The 25,294-nt window shown below is 45.6% G+C and overlaps 1 protein-coding gene across 1 annotated transcript in view; it reads left to right on the top strand.

The window, feature by feature from the left end:
• The window catches only part of NDRG3 (NDRG family member 3), a gene marked incomplete in the record, with an annotated part of 646,357 nt that overhangs the window by 541,152 nt on the left and 79,911 nt on the right, over nucleotides 1-25,294 (top strand). Inside the window, 1 exon segment of the mRNA XM_044090166.1 lies at nucleotides 24,308-24,359. Coding sequence (XP_043946101.1) covers nucleotides 24,308-24,359 — 52 coding nt within the window.

Genomic DNA, 25,294 nt, shown 5'->3' with positions numbered 1-25,294 from the left:
AACCATTATACAGATGTCCAAAGCTAATGGATATTGATTCCTCCATGTGGTCCTTGTTATGAGTTACCTTTGTACGTGACTAACTTCGGAAGGTTTCTGATCCAATATTTATGTACTGCATGATTAAGGCTTGTGTTCCACAGTGAAGTTTGATACTGGACATATTAGGTTGAGACTTTGTAGAGGTGGGGACGTATTTGTGACATTGTACAAGTTAGAAGACACCTTAATAGAATTGATCAAATTCAGATTATACTATGACATAAAATGATGCTGTCCCATATGCTGTTAGAGTGTAGGTACATATGACTGAAAATGAAGAAAACCATTGCCAAAACAGATACTAGAAAGTGGAACTAAATTCTTGCTCCATGCAGAGCAGATGTGCTGGACATAGGAAGCTAGTGTAACTAAAAATTTTATCAATTCAAGTTCGTCACTAGGTGATTTCCCTGGCTTATCCACATAGATGTAGTGGGAAATTAATACATAAACGACATAATGAAAGGTACTTGGATTAGAGTGGTAAACGTAAGAAGACTTTTTGTTAGTGGGCTGAAAAGTTAAAAGATGGTTACCCCTCCAGTGGGTTGATCACTGGGACAAGGGACTAAACCTGTATATTCTTAGGGCTATGCTGTAATTCTGTGCATAGATTTGATTACAGTTAGTCTGAAAATGTATGATATGTTGTCCCTATCTTGCCTTCATTCTTGTTTGGACTCTGCCATATCCTAAAGCTCTAGAACTGCCACTGGCTCGAGGCTAGACTCCATCCCAACATGCCTAGCGAGAGTTACCCAGATCTTGTTTGCCGCTTGAAGCTTCGGGGTTGTCTGAAACTGGCTCAGGCTAAGTTATACTTTTTCTTATTTTTTGTCAAGAATTCTAACATTTTCTTATTTGTAATATTCCTTGTAGTTAGGGGTTGATAACTGTTTAGATACTTCCTGTCGGCCTTCCCATTTTTCGCTATTTTTTGCTGTTTGTTGTTGAGGCTGTTGTTTCCTTTTCTCAGGCCTACTAATTCCCCTCAAATCCATTTAGTTGGAGGATTTGGTTCTCCCTTTTAGCCTGTTTTAGTTGGAGGGCTTCTTTCCCCCCATTCTTTTACTTTCCCTTTTTCAAGGGGAGCTCGTCATTTAAGTTAGAGGCATCTCCCCAGTCAGAGGGGTTGTCGTTTAACTTGGAGACTCTCCTCCTTCCATCCCTTGTATCCTATCTGATAAAAAAAAAACAATATATATATATATACATACATACATACATACACACACACACACACACACACACACACACACACACACACACACACACACACACACACCTAGTCCTTTTGGCAGTGTTTTCTTCTATTACTGTCATTTATATTCATTGTGGTAGTTGCTAGATTTATCAGACATGTCTAAGAAGTCAACTAAAGAATCTAAGCTTTCAGGATTCAAGAAATGTGATTCCTGCACTCAAAAGATGCCATTGACCGATGGCCATACTAGCTGCGTATACTGCTGGGAGCTGTTCATCTGCAGGACTCTTGTTCCGTTTGTCATGGATTTAGCTCTAGGGTCCTGCAGGAGCAGAAAAATAAATTGATTCTAAGAGGGTTACTGAAAGCGCCCTTCGAGGCATCTACGGAAGGGGATCAGGCAGGCAGATCAGTTAGGCCCTCCAAAAAAGCATCTTCATCGTCTCCCGAGCTCTGAACCATTGAAGGCTCATGACAAACAAACAAGTTTGTTGGATCTGAAATCAGTTGGTTCTGACAAGTCACAATCTCCTTTGGTTCCTCCAGTGTCCTCTAAACCGACTAGGAGCCATAAAAGAAACCGGTCTCCCTCCTTGGAGCTGACACGCTCTATACCTCAGTTCTCTGGTCCAGTCTGTGACAGGTAGTCACTGTTCGACCACCCATTCCTGTCGATCTTCCAGGATCCTCTCGGATGATGATGTGGAGAGGGTGGTGAAGAGGTTACTTAAGAGTCTGGCCTTGGCAAAAATTTTATTGAGCCCAGCCCATATGGATGTGGAGCCAACTGTCCAATGTACTTTGTTGTCAATTTCTCCTTCGACTCACTCGAGTTCAGAGCCGGAGTGCATGGAAGTCGTGGTGGTGGAAATATCGGACCCGAAAACTACTTGTCTTTCTGGTCTGACATCTGCTCCGATCCCTTCAATGCCACCTTCTGTCGAGGGATCTGGGAGCCGAGACTCACTCGTGGGGGGGGGGGGGCAGGATCTGACCCTTGTCTGTTCCTTCTCTCTCACTCGGGGCTTCGGCGCAGGTGAGTTCGGCTCCTACATCGGCCTCTGAGTCATTGCCCTTGGTGCGGGGGATATCTCCAGGCTCTTCAGAGCTGGAGACTCTCTCGGAGCCGGGATTGCGGTGCCTTTGAGGTGATGAGGAGTGTGCTGTTCTCCCAGACCACTCCACCCTTTGCTTCTTCTGCTCCATCCCCTTCAGGGCCAGTGTCTACCTCCACACCATACCTCCATCCAAATCGTAGGGAGCCAATGCCCCCAGGATGCCCCTTCGGGTGACCCCCCCTTTCCGAAACCTCCCCAGAGGACTCCTCTGAGGAGGACCCTCGGAAGAGGACCTGTAAGCAGAAGCATTTAGACCCCCCTCCCCGAGTCTCTCACTTCAGACACAGATTTGGAGGACTCAGAAGGGACCCCATGGTCCCCCTCGGAGGATGTCTCTTTTTCATACATCCTGGAAATCCTCCGGCAGAGGAGTGGCTGGAAATCCCTTTCTCATTCTGAAGACAAATCCGTGTACCTGGAGGCTTTTGGCTCCCAACCCTCCACCTCTTGGGTGTCTTTTCCTTTTAACCAACTACTGGGGGTGGTCAGTCGAAAGGTGTGGAACTCTCCAGAATCTATGGAACCGGTTTCGACTAGGCCCAATAAATTTATTACAGCACCAGAGGACAAGCTTTTCACGTCTAAGGGGGTACCAGTTGATGCTATGGTGGTTGTGTCAGCCACAAAGAAGGAATTAGCAGAAACGTCTTCTGTTCATCCGCCGAACAGAGTCCTGTACAATGGACAGATGCAGGAAGCATGTATTTTCATCAGCGGTATTTACCCTTAGGTCACCGAAATATTTGTCCCATTTCACTTGTCTCCAGAGAGATCTTCTCAAAGAGCTGGGAGATGCTCTTCAGGATCCTCCAGCTGTGGGGGGCTTCAGATAAGACTGCTTCCCAGCTTGTGACCTTATCTTCTATAGTCAACTCCCCCATGTGGCTTATCTCTTACACAGCCGATGGAGCGAGCAGGGCAACAGGCACAGGAATTGCCTTAGGAAGACATTCCTGGATGCTCCTTTGTGAGTTCGCAGAGCCCTTCAAGTCCTCCTTTACCAACGTCCCATTTGATGGCTCGTCATTGTTTGGGCTCAAGGTAAAAAGAGACTCTTACCAGGTGCAAGCAAGATGGCAAAACTTTGTGTGCTGTGTGAGTACGATATTCTTCATGTTTCACTTTTGCAGTCATCACACTTGGGTTATCCTGCCAGGGGTAACCCTCAGTCGGCCCGAATACCAGAGGCTTAGTATTTCTGCATCAGTTGCTGTCTCTTCAGGACTGACAAGCAAAGAAACTTTAAAAAAGGTGTACAAGCAGAGCGAGTTAAAAATCTCCACAATTTATTCCATATCCAGAAAGCTTTCAAGCAACAGCTCGTCAGTGTGTATATCATAAAGCCACAAGCAAAGAAACTCTAAAAAAAAAAAAAAAAAAAAAAAAAAAAAAAGCGGACACGCAGAGCAAGATAAAAATCTCCTCCACAGTTTATTCCAAATCCACAAAGCTTTCAGGCAACAGCTCTTCATCAGTGCTGGTTTGGTGTGGATTGTTACTTCAGGACTAATGTCAGGTCATTGTCAGTGGTATAAAAACAAGCAGCAGACGCCTTTACATCAGTCTTTCTTGCTGAGGAGCTCGAAGCAGTTCACATGAGTGGTGACCGGCCACTACCTGAGTTTTTGTTTCCAAAATTGAAGTTTAAGTCTTCTAAAGCAAAGTACCCTGTTGGGGATCCTTTTTTCTTGCTCTAACCGATGTCAGAAAAAGTTAACAATTGTCTCGCCTGTGGAAAGCAAATACCTCACCGAGATTTCCAGTCATACTACGTCACCTGTTTAGGCCCAGACTACGACGTCCCTCACTGCCGGTTTTGTGCTTTGTTCAACGCCCAAATTATTTGTCGGGCCCTTATTGTAGCTAAATACTTTTGCTCTCAATCTCCGTATTCCGAAATGGCTTTGGTAAGCTATCCGACTACCAATCTTCCAAAAAAGTAAGGATAAAGACAGAGACAGACCGCACAGGTCCAAAACTGTCGACAACGCTTCTGTTAAGGTAGTCGCCAGTTCGCCGGTACTCAGTGAGTACCATTTGGAGTCCGGTATGCCACGAGACTCTTCTTTGACTACGGAACCTGCGGATGTCTCTACCTTGGATGGGTCCAGAGTCACTGTGCAGGCACCAGCTTCTAAGGAAGTTCTTTGCACTACCGATATTTGACACAAACCAACGACTTTTTTTGCGTCTTCAGTTCTTTCTAAAACTACCGAGTTTCTAAGGCCCAGAGTACGAGCTACTCCTAAAAAACTGACAACCCAGACTCAAGCGCCTGCTTCCTTTCCACAATTACAGATGCTTAAAATAGCTGAAGACCTTGTCATGCTGATTAGGGGAAGCCAGCCTTCCCCTGCTAAAAGAAAAAGAGACTTGTCCCCAGCAGCTTTATCTGACCAAGAGTCCGACTCTGAGGTTTCTGATTATGAAGATATGTCCTTATCTGCTTATGAGGATTCAGATGCAGAGGAATCCACTCCTTCTGCCTCTCCTCCAGAGGATTTTTATTTTGGTGAAACACTGCATACTTTGGGGAAAGCATTTCCATTGGGAATGCCAGGATTATCCTCAGTCCAAAAAGAGACTCGGGGAATTTTTAGATTTACCACAGCACAGACCCTTAGCTATCCCTCCTGTTTTGGATGTTGTGGATGATGTCTTTATGGAATCCAGTCTAACGCCTGATACTTTACCCCCTGCTCCCAGGAAACCTGACAGGTACTACGGAGTCCCTGACTCACACAAATTTCTTTTCAAGAATCCTACTGCTGACCCAGAGGTCATTTCCCAAGGACCTAAAGGAATAAAAACAACTACAGCTAAGAATTTCACCCCCTCAGACAGGGATTCCCGAGCGTTAGACAGATTGGGTAAAAAAGTATACACCTTTGCACCTCTTGCCATTAGAGCGCATTAAATTGTCAGTTCCATATGCTGAAAGACCAGCCACATACTATGGAACTTATTAAGCAAAAATTATCTACCTTCCCTGACTGTGCAGAAAATAAAGAATTACAGTAGGTTATGCATTCTGCAAGCCAAGTCAGCAAGCATACCCTGCAATGTGGGTTTGACGCCCTAGAAGCATCTTGCAAGGCAGCAGCCACAGGTTCTGTACTTAGAAGGCATGCCTGGCTTAAAGAACAGACCTTGCCAGACCATGTCAAATCAAAATTATTGGCCGCACCTCTGAACAAAGACAATCTGTTTGGCACCAAAGCAGAAGAGGTTTTAAAAAAGATGGAAGAAAAAGCCAAGTCTATGCAGACAGATTTTTTGCAAGTACAGCCTCCAAGATTCAGTAGGCATTGCCCCTGAAAACATTGGTCCTTTCCAGCCCCCTCAAGGCCACCTCAGACCAGACCTAGGGGAAGCAAACCCCCCAGACAACAGTCTCAGGGTACGCAGAAATCTAAACAATGGAGTACTCCACTTCTAAAACAGGGAGTGCTAAGCCACCCCATTATGGAAAGAATTTGCAATGACTTCTCAACTCCTCCCCTCATCTCTGCCCAATTGCTCGTGCCCCTAGGAAGAAAACGTGCCCACCATGCAAAAAACTGGGCCTTCATCACCAATGATCGATGGGTCCTCAACATAGTATCGCAGAGGTACAAATTTTATTTCCACACACTGCCAACCCCAAAAGGGTTCCCAGATCTTCCTCCAAACCAGTGGGCAGAGGCACAAAACCAAGTTCAGTCCCTGCTTTCTGTAAGGGCAATTCAGCCTGTTCCTGCAGAACAGATAGGCCAAGGTTTTTATTCCAGAAATTTCCTGGTGCCCAGAAAAGAGGGCACCTGACGTCCAGTCTTAGATCTATCCATTCTAAACACCTTCCTGGTGGTACCAAAATTCAAAATGCTTACCCTACAGCAGATTCTCCTTATGCTGTCCAAAGATGCCTGATTAGCCACCCTAGACTTAAAGTAGGCCTATCTGCATATCCCAGTCAGGGACTCCTGCAGGAAATATCTACGTTTCAGGGCAGGATCTATGCATTATCAGTTCTGTGCACTTCCCTTTGGCTTATCCACTGCTCCCAGAGTTTTCACAGAATGCCTGGCTCCAGCCATTGCATTTTACAGACAAAGGAATATTCAAATTTACTCCTACTTGGACAACTGCCTGATTCAGGCAAACAGTTAGGAAAAGCTGTTGCAGCACCTGACATTTGTAAAGGACCTTCTAACCTCACTGGGGTATACGCTCAACGAAAAGAAATCCAAACTAGTCCCCAGTCAAAAATTGTATTCCTGGGAGCAAGCTTGGACCCAGCATCCCAGATGGCATTCCTTACTCCAGAAAAACAAGCCTATCTGACAGGCTACTTTTCTCAAATAACCACCAGAACCCAGTTATCCGCAAGGAAAATCCTGCAAGCTCTAGGGTTCTTGGCCTCCTGCATTCTTCTAATTCCATATGCCAGACTGCATATGAGGAAACTTCATTGGTACTTAAAAAGTCTTTGGTGCCAACATTCTCAGGACCTGAAAACTATCATACCTATGATACCTTGTCTAAGGAAAGTGTTCCTTTGGTGGGCAGCAGCATGCAACCACAAGAAGTGGCTTCCCTTTACACAACACTACGCCGCCCAGACCCTAACCACAGATGCATCAGACTATGCCTGGGATGCACATCTGGATGGCAGTTGCATTCAGGGCCACTGGAGCCCAAATCAAATTCATCTGCACATCAACCAGAAAGAGATGCTAGCTGTTCAGCATGCTCTAACAGCTTTTCCGATCTGTACCCTCTCCGGGGCCTCTTCTACTCAAAACCGAAAGCACCACAGTAATGTGGTACATCAGCAAGCAGGGGGGAACCCACTCTTACCCACTCTGCAGGCTAGCCATGACCCTTTGGAACATGGCCTCAGCCATGCATATTCACCTGCAAGCCCAGTTCCTGCCAGGCAACCAAAACTCTCTGGCAGACAACTTAAGCAGAAATCTCCTAGACCCACGAGTGGCAATTAAACCACAACACTTTCAGCCTTGTGACCCAGAGGTGGGGTACCCCGAAGGTGGACGTATTTGCCTCCCCTTACAACCACCAGCTCAGCAAATTCTGCACCAGGAAACCCATGCCCTGTCCTTCCCCCGGGAAAACTTCTCAATCTATGCATTTCCTCCCCTTCCTCTTCTTACCAGAGTACTACTCAAAATAAGGGAAGAGAGACCAAGGGCAATATTGATTGCCCCAGACTGGCCACCCCAGCATTGGTACCCACTACTGCCCGGTCGGTCTCCGTTGCCTCCATGGCACCTCCCTCAGATTCCAACTCTCTTGACTCAGCAGGAGGGAGAGTTCTTGCATCCACAATTGCACACCCTGAACCTGGCAGCCTGTCTTATTCCTTGACTTCTCCTCCAGTGGCCAGCCTAAGCAAGCAGGTCCTGGATGTTATACATGAAGCTAGACAACCCATTACTAGAAAATCCTATGCTGACAAGTGGAAAAGGTATTGTTCCTGGATCCAGACTAAAGGAACTGACCCACCACAGCCATCCTTACCTCTCATCCTGGATTACCTAGCAGATCTACTCCACAGGGGCCTATCCTTCTCTTCCATTAAAATCCATGCCTCTGACATCTCTGCACATTACAGCACTGAGCCACCTCCCTTCTCACACCCTCTCATCAAGCAGTCCCTGAGAGGGGCTAACAACTTAAGGCCATCAAGAAGAGCCCCTACCCCTGCTTGGGACCTTAACTTTGTGTTGGAAAAGCTCACCCCCCCCCTTGAGCCTGCAGCTTCAGCAGAGTTAAAATTCCTTTCTTGGAAAACAGCCTTGCTTTTGGCCATCACTACAGCTAGAAGAGTGTCTGAGCTACAAGCACTATGGCTGTGGGAACCCTTCATCATATTCCATGCTGACAGGGTCTCCCTCAGAACTAACCCAACTTTCATGCCCATAGTGGTGTCCAGCGAGTCTCTCAACCAATCTATTAATTTGCTCACCTTTTTCCCTAAACCTCAAAATAAGGTTGAACGGATCCTGCACTCTTTAGATGTGCACAGACAGCTCAGATTCTACCTAGATAGGACTAAGCCCTTTAGGAAATCTGACCAGTTACTAGTCAGCTTTGCACCAGGGGTAGAGGGCAAGGCCATATCAAAACAAACCATCTCCAAATGGATAGCACACTGTATCCATTTCTGTTATAAACAGCATGGAAAACCACCCCCTCACGGGGTCAGAACACATTCCACTAGGGCAATTTCAAAATCTACAGCCTTTCTCAGAAGAGTCCCTACCACGGACATTCTGGAAGCTGCAACATGGAGTTCTGTTCATACCTTTAAGCATTACCACCTGCCTATATTTTCCAAATCCAGGGCGGGCTTTGCAACCACAGTCCTGCAGGGCATACTAGCCAGCCCCAACTCTTCTTGACTGCCTCCACCCATTCTTCAGCTTTGGGAATCAACCCAAGTGTGATGACTGAAACAGTGAAACACGAAGAACACAGTACAGTTGTGTACACTTACCATAAATGTAGATGTTCGAGTGTATTCACTGTTGCAGTCCTGGTTTCTCACCCTCCAGCCCCCTTGTATCACTCTCTCTCTTCCTCTCTCCTTACATGGCTATTGGTATTTACTTTTTACTAATGGTGTTATTCCACCATTGCGTAGTTCCCTATTTGGGGGCTCCTGACATTAGGGGCAAGAAACTGATGTAATGGCGTTGGTTGCCTGTTTTTATACCACTGATGACCTGACGTCAGTCCTGAAGCGATAGCAACCGATGCAGAAATTACTAAGCCTCTGATATTCGGCCTGACTGAGGGCTACCCCTGGCAGGATAACCCAAGTGTGATGACTGCAACAGTGAATACACTCGAACATCTACATTTATGGTAAGTGTACACAGCTGTACTTTTCTCCGCCCCTACTAGACCTTATCCCAAAGGTCAAAAAGGCGGAAAAATGTGGTTCCGGAAATCCAGGGAGCTTTGCCTGATGCACATGGTGATTTTTCCCCAGGGCAGAGGGGGAAATAACGAGAGATGCCGCCCTTGCAGCTGAGTGGGTCCGTAGAATCAGGGTGACAGAGATATGTTCTTTGGTAGGCCTTTCCAGCACTCCTGAAAGGAGGCCCGCCTGTCCACCTCTGGAGGCAGTCGGGGGCAGATTGTCACTGTACCCAGACGCCTGGCAAAGTATCACAAAAGACACATGAGTACAGTCGGTAATATCCAGGGGATACAGTTTTCCTTTCTCCATGCCACCTTTTCCCAGAAAACAAAAATCCATCCCAGATGTGCCACCCAATCTACGGGATCAAGCAAACCTAGAAGTTCAAAGGTTGTTAGAAAAATGAGCCATCCAAGAAGTTCCCGCAGACCAAATCAGATCCAGAACTTACTCAAGGTTCTTTTTAGTTCCAAAGAAAACAGGGAACTGGAGACCCATTTTCGATCTCAGCAGGCTGAACAAGTCTGTCAAAAAAAAAAAAAAAAAAAAAGTTCCGGATGGTGACACTGCAGTCCATTCTTCCCTTTCTGGGAAAGGACAATTGGATGTGCTCCATCCATCTCCAGGATGCATACTACCACACCAAGGTGGACAGGTGATCCAAGAGATATCTACACTTCCGGCTGGGAGCCAGTCATTATCAGTTCAGAGCTCTGCCCTTCAGTCTCACTACCCCAGTGTTCACCAAATGCATGGCAGTAGTTACGGCTCACTTGAGGCATCTGGGATTCTGGGTGTTTCCATAGCTAGACTGGCTCCTTACCGCCACCACCAAGCATTAAGTAATCATAGCAAGGGGACACTACAATTAGTCTCTGCTCAGAGTTAGGTATCACTATCAACTACGAAAAATCTGCCTTGTTACCCTGTCAGCATATTACATTTATAGGGGCCGATCTAAATACAAAAGACATGATCGGAAAATTGCCTCATTAGAGAGTGTCAGCCATTCGACATCAGGTGTCAGTTTTGATCAGGAGAAAAAACATTCAAGCAAGATTTGTCCTCTAAGCGCTAGGCTCAATGACGGCAGCAATAACACTAGATGTTATGTGGTCCAATCTCGCCTACATTCTTACTCACGGGTTCGGAGCCGAAACATCGGCTCCGACTCGGCCAACTTATATTTTTCTAGCACAAAGTCTCTAATTGGCTGGGCTAACCTGGTATCCCATGTTGCACCGCTCCACACCCCCAGATCTTGTTTGCCACTCGTGGAGCTAGGACGTGGTCTCGCTTGGCTGTGGCTAAGTAGCTTTAAAATTTCTTTTTCTCACTGAAAATTGTTCTTTTTCTTCACAAAGCTATTTTAATAGCTGTTTGCTTGTTATTATTGTTTTGTGGTGAGAGTGTTTTGTTTGTGGTATCCCTCTGTTCCTATGGGCTAGGCCCATTTAAGTTAGAGGACCTAGTCCTCCCTCCGTTGTGTGGTTTGTCTGAGGAAAGCGTTTGTCCCTTGCTTCAGTGTGTGTGTTGTTGTCATGTCAGAATCGTTTAGCTTAGAGATTCTGTCATTTGTTGTTAGCGGTAGTTTCCCGCCTTATCCGTTGTGGCCTACAGTCCTGTTTCTGTGCTGTTGTGTACTGTGGTTTGGCCGTTATGTCTAAGGATCAAAAAGAACACAAACCCTCCGGGTTTAAGAAGTGTTCTGAATGTAGCTACAAGATGTCCATAACAGATGGACATGCTGTTTGTGTATACTGCTTGGGGATGATACATTTACAAGAGTCCTGTAGTTTTTGTCACGCTTTTAGCCCCCGGGTACTACAGGAGCGAAAAAATAAACTTATACTGAAAGGTCTTCTTAAGCCTTCCTTTGAGCAGTCCTTGGACTCAAGGCTAAGAAAAGATCTCTGGCTCCATCTGTTACAGCGTAGCCACTGGAGAAGACTACCAAATTGGACTCGACCTCCTCGGCTCCCTTGTCCTCGGGGCTACAGGAGGTAGCTGTGATTCTTGAATCTGCCTCGGCTCCTATCCTGTTAGAGCCCATTCGGAGCTGGTCTCCTAGTGTCAGACAAGGATCTCCAGATAGGAGATCAGTCACCTTCTCTCTCTCCTCCAAATCCTCCAGACACTCTGATTTGGATGTGCATAGGGTGGTTCAGAGGCTCCTGCAGTCACCGGTTTTGGCAAAATTATTTTCGGCTCTGACCCAGTCGGCTCCGGAGCCAGTCCCAATGAGTGCACCCATGTTTCCTCCTCTGAGCACCTCCTTGTTTTCGGAGCCGGAGTGTTCTGCTCCGGGTGATGTTTTGCCGGCTCTGATACCTCTTAAGGCCTTATCGGTGCCGACGTCGACTCCTACCATGTCGGCTCAGTCCTCTTGTTTCGGAACCCGGGTTTCCTCTGTAGGGCCCGAGGGGGATACTTCGGGACTTTTGTCGGTTCCGAGCCTCCCTCTCGGCGCTTCAGCTCGGGGAACTTCAGTTCCGATCTTGGCCTCTGAGGTTGGTCGATCCTCGGATTCGGGGGGACCCGCCTTCAAGGCCATGAGGAGCGCACTGGCCAGATCCTCAGTCACATCACCCGGATCGGTCATTCCATCCCCTTCCACGCTGGCGAGAGCCTCGGATGTCCTCCTATCGATTGACTGCAGAGCCCCAAAGTCTGGGGATACCTCCATGAGCAGTCCCCAACTTTCTGAGGGCCCCTCAGAGTCTGTGCCTGAGGAGCCCCCAAGAAAGAAATTGTGCAAGAGGAAGCATATAGACTCCCAGGATGAGTCCCTCACCTCTGATACCGACCTCGAGGAGTCAGAGGGTTCCCCCCAAGTCGCCCTCCGATGACGTCTCTTTCTCCGACATCCTGGAGATTTTGAGGCTGAGAGGCAGCTGGTCATCCAAAACCCCCTCTGAAGAGGAGTCTGTATTCCTCAAGGCCTTTGGGGCTCAACCCTCCGCCTCCTGGGTGTCTCCACCCATCGATGAGCTCCTAAATTTGATATGTCGAAGGGCGTGGGAGACTCATGACTCAGTGGAACCTGCACCAAGATGCCTTAATAAATTTCTGTCAGCTTTCCCTGGGAAAGAGTTCCTGTCCAAAGGGGTTTCTGTGGATGCCATGGTGGTGGCGGTGGCCACTCAGCAGGAAGTAGCCGAGTCTTCTTCCTCCGTTCATCCTCCTAACAAGGAGTCCAGGTGTATGGATCGGTACGGGAAGCGTACCCTCTCTTCAGCGAACTTCACACTTTGGTCTCTGAACTATCTATGTCACTTTACTCTGCTCCAGAGAGATCTCCTTAAAGAGTTCGGAGATACTCTAATGGGTAACATATCTGAGGCGTTAACACAGAGGTTAACGCCCAGTTGCCTACTCTTGGCTCGATTGTCAACTCGTCCATGAGGCTCATGTCTTATGCAGCCGAAGGGGCGAGCAGGGCAGCTAGCTCATGTGTAGCCCTTAGGAGGCAAGCCTGGATGCGCCTGTGTCATTTTGCGGAGGCCTTCAAATCTTCCTTCACTGACACCCCCTTTGATGGGTCCTCACTCTTTGGGACCAAAGTGAAAGACACCCTCACCAGATGCGAGCAAGAGGGAAAGACCCTGTCTGCCATAGGGGTCCGTTTTTCCCTCCCATCTAGGCCTTACCCCAAGGCTCAGAGGGGAGGAAAAATGTGGTTCAAAAAGTCACAGACGTCTTTCCCTGCTGGTCAAGGTGAGTCCCCCTCCAGAGGCAGAGGAGGGGGTGGCTATTCTGGGAGACGCCACCCTAGGGGCAGAGGCGGCCCTTGCAATTCGGGAGACCGTGATTCCTTTCGCGGGCCTTCCTATCATCGTCCCTGATGTATTGCCCGACTGTGCTATTCCGGAGCCAGTCGGGGGCTGCATTTCATTGTACCCAGAAGCCTGGGCAAGTATCACTCAGGATCGATGGGTGCTTCGTATAGTTACCGGAAATTATTCCATCCCCTTATTGTCAGACCCTCCTCCACCCAAGAGAATCCCAGACGTTCCACCCAGTCAAAGGGATCACGCAACACTAGAAATTTCAAAGTTGCTGGAAAAAGTCATCCAACCTGTCCCCTCAGACCAGATCAGATTAGGGACTTGCTCAAGACTCTTTTTGGTGCCGAAAAAAACAGGGGACCCGAGACCCATCTTGGATCTCAGCCGACTGAACCGCTATGTTCTAAAGTCCAAGTTCCGAATGATCACCCTTCAGTCTGTTTTTCCGTCACTGGGAAAAGAAGTATGGATGTGCTCCATTGATCTCAAGGATGCTTAGTACCATATCAAAATGGACAGGGCATCCAGGAGTCACTTACGCTTCCGGCTGGGAGCCAGTCATTTCTAGTTTTGTGCCCTGCCCTTTGGCCTCACCACAGCCCCCAGGGTGTTCACCAAGTGTTTGGCAGTGGTGACTGCTCACCTGAGACGTCAAGGATTCCAAGTGTTTCCATACCTGGACGACTGGCTCCTCACCGCCCCCACCATGCATCTTCTCATTCAGGTCAGGGAAAAGACCATTGCCCTTTGTCATCAACTAGGAATTACCTTGAACTGGGGAAAGTCTGCCTTGCTGCCCTCAGTGTGTCACATTTATAGGCGCAGAGCTAGACACCGTTCACATACGGGCGTTCCTGCCTCAAGAAAGGATAGAGGTGTTGCAGGGTCAGGTTCGCGCATTGCTACCCCTCAAGAAGGTTCAGGCCAGATGGGTCCTGCAGCTCCTGGGATCCATGGCAGCCACCATTATGTTAGTGCCCCTGGCCAGATTACACATGAGGCTTCTGCAGTGGCTTCCCTCTGCCCAATGGTCCTTTCAGAAACTTCCCCTGTCCCATCTGATCCTACTCCCCGATCGGTGCAAACAGGACCTCTGCGTCCCACCAACTTGAACAAAGGGAATCCATTTATTCCTATGACTCCGGTTGCCACGGACTTCTCCGTGATTAGGGGGGGGGGACATTATCTGGGCAGGACGGTCCAAGGCACCTGGCAGGATCACGAGGTACATCTGCACATCAATGTTCTAGAGATGAGAGCGGTGTTACTGGCATTGCAAGCACTGCAGAGCGCTCTTCCCCTAGGAACGATTGCAATTCACTCGGACAACATGTCTGTGGTGTGGTACCTAAACAAGCAAGGGGGAACCAGGTCTTACCCCCTATGCAGAGAGGTCATGCAAGTGTGGCAGTAGGCAGTGTCTTCCCGATGGTTCCTAGTGGCAATGCACATTCCGGGGAAGGCCAGTGTGATAGCAGACAGGCTGAGCAGATCTATTGTGATGCCTTACGAGTGGTCCCTGAACCGCCGAGTTGCGGAGCAGATTTTCAACAGGTGGGGTCAGCCTTGCTGCGACCTTTTCGCCAACCCCCACAATACCAAGTGCAGCAACTACTTCACTCTGATCCCCCCCCACAGGGGGAGTCACCCATGGACGCTGTAGTCCATGATTGGCCTCCCGCTCTGCTTTATGCTTTCCCTCCGTTTCCTCTGCTACCAAGAGTGATCCAGAAAGCCATTTCCTCGGGAAGCAAGATGATTCTTATTGCTCCACACTGGCCGTGCCAAGTCTGGTTCTCATTTCTTCATCAGTATGCAGTGGACAGTCCTTGGACTCTGGACCCAGCACCAGACCTACTGACACATGTCGGGACAGTCCCATCCCTCCCTGCGGACCCTCAGGTTGACAGCCTGGCTACTCCACTTCCATCTTTAGTCAGACTTCATCGTTTTTCACCTGAGGTAGTACACATTTTGTCTTCTTCTCATAAGTCTTCTACCAGGAAGATTTACTCCAGCAAGTGGAAAAGATTTTCAATTTGGGCTCAGGCCAAGGGACTGGATCCTTTCACAGCCCCCCATCCCTGCTGTCTTAGATTTTTTTTATCCACTCTTTTTCAACAGGGTTCTACTCCTGCTACCATTAAGGTTTAGCTAGCCGCTATTTCCAATTTTCATACCTCTTACAAACCTTCTCTCATGGCTCATAAGCTATGTAAGGAATTTTTGAGGGGCACCTTGTTGCTTCGGCCTCCTGTGTCAGAACCCATCATGCCATGGGATTTAAATTTTGTGTTACAGGCCCTGACATCATCACCTTTCGAACCAGCTGCCACCTGTGAATTAAAATTTCTGTCTTGGAAGACTGCATTTTTAATAGCTATCACATCAGCCAGACGGGTGTTGGAGATTCAAGCGTTGTCCATCAAATCCCCGTAGTTAATATTTCATAAGGATAGGGTTTCCTTGAGACCTAATCCGTCCTTCCTTCCGAAGGTACCCTCTGCCATTAACCTCAATCAGTCCATTGAGCTGCCACCTTTCTTTCCCCAGTTTTCCAACAAGGCGGAGTTTAAGTTTTATCAATTGGACGTATACAGGCAGCTTCTTTTTACTTACACAGGACTAAACAACTTCGTAAGTCTGACCAACTCTTTGTGTCCTTCTCAGAAAATAGAACAGGTTTCCCTGTTTCTAAGATTACACTTTCCAGATGGATTTCTGACTGCATCTCCTATGTGTACTCGTCAGCAGGCAGAGAGTTACCGTTCCCTGTCAAGGCTCACTCCACCAGGGCTGTTTCAGCTTCAGTAGCTTATCACTCCAGACTATCCTTGGATGAAATTTGTGCTGCGGCCACGTGGGCTTCTCCACACACTTTCATTACTCATTACAAATTAGACGCGGCTTCTAGGGGCCGGGCTTCCTTTGGTTCCACTGTTCTCAGGAGCATCTTCCATTGAGTCTCCCAGGATAGAGGTGCTGGGGACGCTGGCCCATGAGGAAGAATGTAGGCGAGATTGGACCACATAACATCTACAAGTTATGTACTCACCATAACGTTTGATGTATGTGGTCCATCTCGCCTCACATTCTTACGTTCCCGCCCACCTTCCCCCCTTCCTGGAGGATTTGGAGGCGACATTTGTTTCAGTACCCTTTGGTATTGGTTATTTTTTCTTTGCTGCCCTGGTTAGTGTTGTACTCTTCTGAACTATGGTTGTGCATGAGGTGTGACTATGAGCTGCTGCAAACTAGATCTGGGGTTGTGGAGCGGTGCAACATGGGATACCAGGTTAGCCCAGCCAATTAGAGACTTCGTGCTAGAAAAATATAAGTTGGCTGAGTCGGAGCCGATGTTTCGGCTCCAAACCTGTGAGTAATAATGTGAGGAGAGATGGACCACATACATCAAGCGTTATGGTGAGTACATAACTTGTAGTTCCCTTTGCACGCTTCCATATGAGGATATTGCAGTGGCTTCTCTTTGCTCAGTGGTCCATGCAGAATCTTCCCATGTCACACGAGATCCACATTACGGAGACCTGCAAAAGGGATCTACAATGGTGGCTTCAGTCTACACAAGTAACAATAGGCAGGCCATTCATCCTTCCCCAACTGGTAGCCACAGTGACCACGGATGCTTCCCAGATGGGGGGGGGGGGGCATTATCTGGGACAGACTCTTCAAGGAACTTGGCAGCAACATGAATACCACATGCACATCAACATCCTAGAGATGAGAGCGGTGCATCTGGCGTGGTAAGCACTTCAGGGCTCTCTTCTGACGGGGATGATTGCAATTCAAACAGACAATATGTCTGTAGTGTGGTACACCAACAAGCCAGGCGGAACCAGATCTTACCCCTTGTGCCGAGAGGCTCTGAGTATGGCAGTGGGCAGTGTTCTCTGAGTTTTCTGATTGCAACACCCATCCCTGGAAAATCCAACGTGATAGCAGACGAGCTAAGCAGGGCAATTCTGATGCCACACGAGTTGTCCCTAAAGCAGGAATTGCGAATCAAATTTTTCACAAGTGGGGCCAGCCCAGCTTTGACCTTTTTTGACACGTCCATAAATACCAAATGCAGCAGCTATTTTGCCCTAGTCCCCCAACTGGGACAGTTACCCAGGGATGCACTTGTTCAAGATTTGCCCCCGGGACTTCTTTGTGCCTTTCTTCCATTCCCTCTAATACCCAAGGTTCTTTAGAAAACAAAATCGCTAGGTTGCAAGCTAATCCTCATTGCACCTTACTGGCCTCATCAGATTTGGTTCCCCTTCTTTGGCCCAATCTCCAGGAGGAGCCTTGGATCCTGAACCCAGTTCCAGATCTTCTGATGCATCAGTCAGGAATGCTCCACCCTTCTATTCAGACCCTCAACCTGACAGCTTGGTTTCTCCACTTCCCGTCTTAGCCAAGCTTCCTGACATTTCCCCAGCAGTACGACACATTTTGATCTCTTCTCACAAACCTACAACTAGAAAGATTTATGCCAGCAAATGGAAGAGGTTCTCTTGTTGGATAACCAACAATCATATTGGTCCCTTTACTGCACCCATTTCGAAAATCCTGGAATTCCTGACTGAGACTTTTAACCAAGGGGCAGCTGCAGCTACAATTAGAGTTCAGCTAGCTGCTATTTCCAATTATCATGTTGGAGAAATGAGTTCAAACGTTATGTCCCACAGATTATGCAAAGCTTTCCTGAAAGGTACTATTCTCTTGAGACCCCCCAATAAGCGAACCACCACCTCCTTGGGATCTAAACTTAGTCTTAGCTTCCCTATTCTCCCTCCTTTCGAACCAGCTGCTACCTGTCCTCTGAAGTTCTTGACTTGGAAAACAATCTTCTTGACTGCCATTACCTCAGCTCAGAGGGTATCAGAGTTACAAGTTCTCTCTATTCGTCCCCCTTATTTATTTTTTCACAAAGACAGAGTTTCTCTCAGAACTAATCCATCCTTCCTACCAAAAGTTTGCCGAGTCAAATTTAAATCAATCAATAGAACACCCTGTTTTCTTCCCAAATCATTGCAACAAGACAGAATATAGACTCCATCAAGTGGATGTGCATAGGCAGTTGCATTTCTACTTGCACAGGACAAAAGACTTCAGAAAAGCCTACCAATTGTTTATATCTTTTTCTGAAAACAGAAAGGGTACTTCAATCTCAAAAGTAACCTTATCGAAATGGCTTACAGACACCATCACCTATGTCTATAATTCACAAGGTAAGCAACTTCCAGGAAAAATTCATGGGCATTTCACTAGACCATTATCTGCCTCTATGGCATTTCAGGCTGGACTGCCTTTGGGCTCAATTTGTGTGGCAGCTACTTGGGTTAATCCGCATACCTTTATCACTCATTACAAGGTAGATGTGGCCACCTGGAACAGGGCATCCTTTGGTTCCACAGTTCTGAAGAGTTTATTCCCTTGAGCTACCCGGGAAAGAAGGTGCTGGGGATACTGTCCCATCAAGCAAGAATGAAGGCAAGATGGGGACAACACAACATAAAGAAGTTATGTACTCACCATAACGTTCCATCTTTGTTTTCCATGATTTCGCCTTCTTTCTTGCATCCCTCCCACCTTCCCCCCTTCTTGGAGGATTGAGAAGAATTGTTTGGTTTTGGCTATATGTGCTATGATTCCCTTCCTGCCTATTGAATTGGTTAGGCTTAGGGTTTACCAACGTTGTCTACTGGTACTGATTTTGTTGGGATGGGGTCTAGCCTCGAGCCAGTGGCAGCTCTCGAGCTTTAGGATACAGCCGAGTTGGAGCCCAAGCAAGAAAAGAAGGCAAGATCATGGACAACAAACATGGAACGTTATGGTGAGTACATAACATCTTTTTTGAACTTTGTTACATATGAAATATTGAATTTTTTTATGTTTAATTCATTATAAATATATTAAGTATAATTTATCTGAAGTCCATTTCAGCATTTATAATTGAAACTAAAAGTAGCTGGCCACTGTCTCCTGCTTCGTGGAGTAAGCAGTGTGATTACTGTCATGTTCTGCTTGTGCTGAAAGAAAGGGGGCACATCAGCCAAGATGCCAAAACAGACACTAGTCACATTTCCATATACTTTATCCCTTTGGCTATGTAGTAGGCAGCAAGCATGTCCTTTGTACATATGTTAACATAACACAGAAAATGGTGCAGTATAATCCCACCCCAGAACAGGTCCCTGCAGAGACTCCTTAAATGTAGTGAGCATATTACTTAAAGTGCCACTTCCTGCCCGACACTGAAATCCACACATTACAAAACATACATATGTTCCTAAGCTAACCTTTACAGATGCCTGACAGCAGTCTCAAACTTAAAACTGTAACACGAAGACCACCAAAAATTTTTAGTTGCTGCTGTTAGATTTATTGACTTATCACTTTCATCCTATTAAAAACAGAGGCTTCATCACAATCTTACATTCTCTGTCTGTCTCTCTCTCTCACACACACACACACACACACACACACACACACACACACACACACACACGCGCGCGCCACTCACAATGCAGAAAAATTACAATTCGGAAAATCACACATGAATGTGCTAGATTTGCTATAGAAAACTTGCTTCTAAAACAAGTAAGAAAATGTATAATCAGTTTGAAAAAATTTTTAAAAATGCCATTTGCCGTGATGGTAGCATTTAACACCGTCTTAAGTTCTCTCATTCACCATATCTATGAATTGTATACCTTGTCTGTTATATAAAGTTAGCCCACTCAGTGGAGTGTCGGTGTACAGCATTGGTACCTTTACAGTTCTTAGTACATCAGTGCTCATACATTTGATCACGTTTTGTTTTTATCTTGCCAACATAACAGGCATGACACGAAATACAGGGAGTTAAGTGGGCAACCCCTGATGTATCACAGTTAAAAGGACCAGGGCATTCTGTGATCATGTCATATCCCTCAACTGTTGGAGGTACCATCATTTACAAAGCTACATTTTCATGCTACTTCTAACTGATATTTACTACATGAGGAGGGTATTTAAGCTGTTATTTGAATGTATTCTGATTGTCTGAAGAAGTCTGGATAAAATCCGGACGAAAAGCGCTTAACACAACTTATAAGAATCATTTATTTGCCTGTCCTTCATATTTTTAAGCACTTTTCAGTACTATTGATATGTGGAATTCGGAAATAAAGGATCGTTTTACTACTGCTGGAGTGTGGTGACTGGTGCTTAAACTTTAACTTACTTTGTCTGCATCTGGCTTTTTGGTTTTTGTTCGTGTTATTTTTGTTTTAAAACCACTTCTGCCCCAAACAGTTACCCCTGCTCTCTTCTCCCAGTTCCACTACCACAGCTTTCTGACTGTGTTGGTTGTTACCTTCCCATTTGTTGTAGCTGCTAGAGCTTCCTCACATTACATTTCTTTTGCCTACTGCACCTCCCATTAGGATGAGGTTCCTTGCTTGTTCACTTAATACTTTGCTTTTGGTGTTGGCTTCTGCCTGTCACTTTTGGCATGTTTTGCCACCTGTCTTTCAGCTTTGATGTACTTATTCTCTCTGTGGCATAAGAGGAAATGTAGCCAGTAACTATTTGAAATGTTGGGACCCACAAGAGCGAGTCCTGAAAAATGAAGACTAAATGGCAAAAAAAAAAAAAATGGACATAGCAAGTCTGAGGTGGACATTTCCAGGAATATTCTCTTTTCCCAGTGGTATTGTGACCTTTGAGTTAATAAGATTTGCTCTTCTGGAGTTTCTTTTTTGGTCTTTTGGCTCTTTGGCTGCTCCATTGAAATTTTTGCACTTGTAAGAATGAAGCCTTGTGCTGTCTACAATGTGCCCCCACCATTTGCCTGTTCTCATTTGCCCATCTCTGCTTTTTCTGTCCTACTTCATCTCCCCATCCTGTCCACTGGCCCCTGTTTTGTCCTCTTCCTTGCCCTACTGTTCCAATCTGTCATTTTGTGTTTGACCAGCCAGTCTACTGTCATCTTTGGCTTTCATTGTCTGTCTCCCACTTTCTCCTTCACATCCAATATTACCTTCTATCACAGAGTTCCTTGACATCATAAACTGTCCATCATAAGCTTCTCGCTAACTTCCTTGCCATTCCTGTCCAGTCTGTTTTGGTCCTTTTATGTCCCACTCTAGGATCCCCCATCTTTCCGTTGTTTCATGTAGTTCTTTTCTTTCTGCTTCATGTTTTGACACAGGAGTACTGAGCAAATGTAGAAAAGTGAAAAGGGTAATTAAAAGGCAGACCTGATTTCATTATCTTAACTTGCCTTTCACAAACAAAATGTGTATGCAGCAGTATTTCTAAAAAGCAAATTTTGGGAGTGCAATCACAACTATTTTTTTCAGACAAGCAGAGACACAGAATAAGTTTTCTGATTCTTCCTAGCCTTTGAAGTTAAAAGTACAAGTGATTGAAAGGCTTGAATAGTGTCTTAACTTGTACACAAATTGAGTCAGGAAATAAAACTGCACGGTCTGCAGCTGTTAAGTCAGAGCAGTGAAATATAATGAACAGTTCTGTGAGGCACCAGAATTAGTCATAAACCAACATATCTAAGCATCAGTAAATCTAAGTTGAAAACCTAGATCACTCCTGAATCTCCAATGCTTACTAACTCTCTTATTAACAACTAACTAGCCTGTGCCTAGACTCTGCATGCAGTAAAGCCAGACTCCAGGTGATACTTTGCACTGTAAAATACATACATTTTGTGCAATTCTTCTGTATCCATTTTTATTTCACATTCACTGCATTATTGTGCTCCTGATTGCTAGCTTTGTACTATTCTTGGTTTCTCATTACTGTACTGTTTATTCACCTTTTCCATATTCTGTTGCAACTCCTGTGCTGTGGTTGAAATGAGTCTACAATGGATCAGTCCATTACCCCGGTTAATAAACAAACAAAATAAACTGTGATTGTGCACCACTGAGGACTGGTTAACATAATTTAAAATATCTGAGGTGAGTCAATTGCTGGACTCCATACCAGCGACCAGGGTAAGTGTGAACATGTGTAACTGTTTTCAGATCTACAATCTATTAGAATAAAATATAGCTTACTTGACTGTAAAGGTGGTCACTGACTACTGCCTACTGCCTTTTTCCCCAAAACCAGGCAAGTGCTGGGGAGGATGTTTCCTACATATGCTACAATTTCATCTGTTCATTTTAAGTCTGCTTGAATGTTGTTAACAGTCTCCAAAGCTTCACGAACGACCCTTGATCAGACAGTGTGGTGTGTACCCACTTTGACAGCTGTACGTGATATGTTAAGGCTGTTTTCTTAAGCCATGTTTGGTGCAGAACACTAGTAGCATTGTTGGTGCGACTCGGTTTGGAAAGGAGTAGAGGACATCACCTGCAGCTGAAGTTGAGTTAGTTTGTAACAGCTGTTGGATCTTGTGCACAAACCAGGATAGTAATTATGGGCAGGTGGATGGGTGGGGGTGGGTGTAATTGGTGCGTGTGCACTAGTGCTCAGAAGCACATAGATGTAAACTCCCTACATGCAACAACATGCAAAGCCATCAGATGCTGAAGGGAGGGGTAGTTAAGCCGGTCAGTGGTGGGGAGGGGCACATGAATTGGCAGAGTGGACTGCTGCTGAATTCCCAGGTACCCCCCTGGAGAATAGATTGAGACTTTCACACTAGTCAGGGGACAAGTGGTTCATAGGTATGCCCTACCTGGTTCTCACCCCAGATTACAAAATGAATGAGCTGATTTGTACTAGAATAGCCACTGGGAGAGAGTGTGTGGCAAAGAGCAGATTATGTGTTCAGAGCTTCTGCTTCTGAGACAGGCCTGAAAAAAGAGAAAAGTCTGTGTAAAACTGGTGAATTTAGTAGTATATAGTACATAGGCAGAGGGTGTCTTAAAAGTAAATGTAGTGAACTCTGCCTGTAGTTGTATCAGACTTAAAAGTAGGCAAGCTTGTACAAACACCAAAGTGAGAGGCATAGCAAGCAAAGTTAACCGACAGTCGTCTGTATTCACTATAGTACATTTGAAATTCTGTCTGCGGAGTAGTTTACTTTTGTATTTAGTCTTTGTTTGCAGAGATTTAAATAGGGTGGGTTCACCACAAGAACAGCAGAATATGGGACAATGTATGCAACAAGCACCATATAAAGACAGAATGGAAGGGATGTGAACTTTTGTACATCTGACTATTGACAGAATTGGCCAGTCATGAGGGAGGCATTTCATATAGATGCACTTTAAAGTGAGTTGGTAGTTTGGTAAAGAGATGACAACTGTTTCCTAAGGTAGTAGTTGATTGGATTGGCCTTCCTGAAAAGGTAATGTGGTTGAAAAGGGTTTCTATAGTAAGTAGTTGGAACCAATAAGATGCATGAGTAAGTAGGATTTGATGCCTATCCCTTTGTCAGTGAGCAAATTGGTGGAGGGTTATTAAGAGGCCCTTGCATGCTATTGAAATGTTACTCTGTCATTTCCTCAACAGTAGTTTCTAAGATGGTGAGAGCTGAATGTATAGGGCTGGTGAAGCTGTGTGGGTGGGGGCATACGGATTTAGGCTGTTTAACTAGGGTCTGCTGCTTTTATCTCTCACCCCAGTAGGTGGAACTGCCAAGCATATTGCTTAATTGGAAAGGCCCCAAAAATATCTAATCAAAGAAAATGAGGGTCTTGAATATTTCAACATCCCAGATAGATTAGCATGGCTTCCCTTATTCTCAGTAGGCTAAAGGTTGCTGTGAGGTGACGTGTCATGCTTTTTGAGCCATGAAAGAACCAGTCCTATTTGATAACTTATTTCTTTGCAAAACAAGCAGCTCTACACACACCTGCATTAAGAACATAAATCTATACCAAGAAATAAATGAGACTCACTGTAGAAACAAGTTCCTAACTGGTTACCGCTGCAGGTCAAATAAAGTAGCAGTTTGGCTACCTTTAAGGCTAGTCTTGAATGGGTGAGTAGGCAAAATTTACATCAGGGTTGTCATGTGCAGACCTATTCAGTTTAGCGGCACTGTTAGGTGCTTGAAAAGGGTCTACTTAAAGGTGTATATGGCTTAGGTATCTTATGGTCCCAGTAATTGCTTGCCTAGGGTGTTGCTGCATCCCTATATATCCTGTGCAGAAAGTGGGTAGACTGTTCTCATGCTACAGTGTGTTGTCAGTTTGTTTTAAATTATATATGTTGCAACAGTATACTTGTCAATGTGCTGAGCAAATGCAATTTTGTCTTTCAGCCTGGGAAATTAACAGAAGCTTTCAAATACTTCGTTCAGGGAATGGGCTACAGTAAGTAACTGCTGCTTATTTTTTGTTCCACCATCATTAGTCGGTGTAACATGTAAATGAGCTGTGTTGTGTTGGTTGACCATTACTTGTTTAGGAATATCTGTTATGGAGTTTTGTGTTCTGTTTTCTTATGATTGCCACACCTGCTGATCTTCCCCATTCCCCACCATGTTATGTCATTTTTAAGGGTAGAGGAGGGCAATTAAATGAGTCCAAGTAAGGTGGATGCATATTTGAAGCTCAGTAAAAGTATGCGGTTTGTTGTTTTAATAGCAGTCACAGAGCTGGTTAAGAATCTTCCTAAACTTCATCTTCAACTTGGATAAGAAAAATTTTAAAGTAGATTTAATGATTTACATTCACCCTTTAGTCATAGTTGTGTAAACAAGACTGTCTGGGGTAGGTGGTGGATAACTGAGCATTCACTTTAAAGAGTGAAGTACTTCAGTTAAAATCCTTTTTTCCTTTTCCCAGGTGGAACCCATTGCTTAATATTCAGCTAATGTGGATGGAGTGCAGGAAGAAGGGAATATAAAATGAATGGGGTTTGGGTGTATCTGGCATAGGTGGCAGATCCCTCACTACCACCACACAGAGATTTTTAAGTCTTTACTCCTGTATTTACAACTCTTGAATGAAGGCCAGTTAGTTTTTTGCCCAGTTAACAGCATTCACAGTACACCCTGTACTCAGAGGAGTGCATAAGTTCAGACTTTGATCAAAATGGAAATAGTTGGGAAACAAGTTCTCATTTGATCAACAGAAAGGATCTGCAGTCCATGCAGCACTCATTGAAAACAGTGTTTGTGCAATTTGACTGTTTGAGAAAATTGCTAGTACAAGGCACAGTGATGCCACACTACATACTTAAAGCTTTGTGGAGTGTTAACATTGATCCTAACAGCTGATCACATTTTCTCATTCTCATTAAATTT

This window comes from Protopterus annectens, chromosome 12.part0 (genome assembly GCF_019279795.1).
Source record: "Protopterus annectens isolate FY-2018-M chromosome 12.part0, PAN1.0, whole genome shotgun sequence".
NCBI lineage: Eukaryota > Metazoa > Chordata > Ceratodontiformes > Protopteridae > Protopterus > Protopterus annectens.
This window is presented reverse-complemented; position numbering and strand designations above follow the sequence as displayed.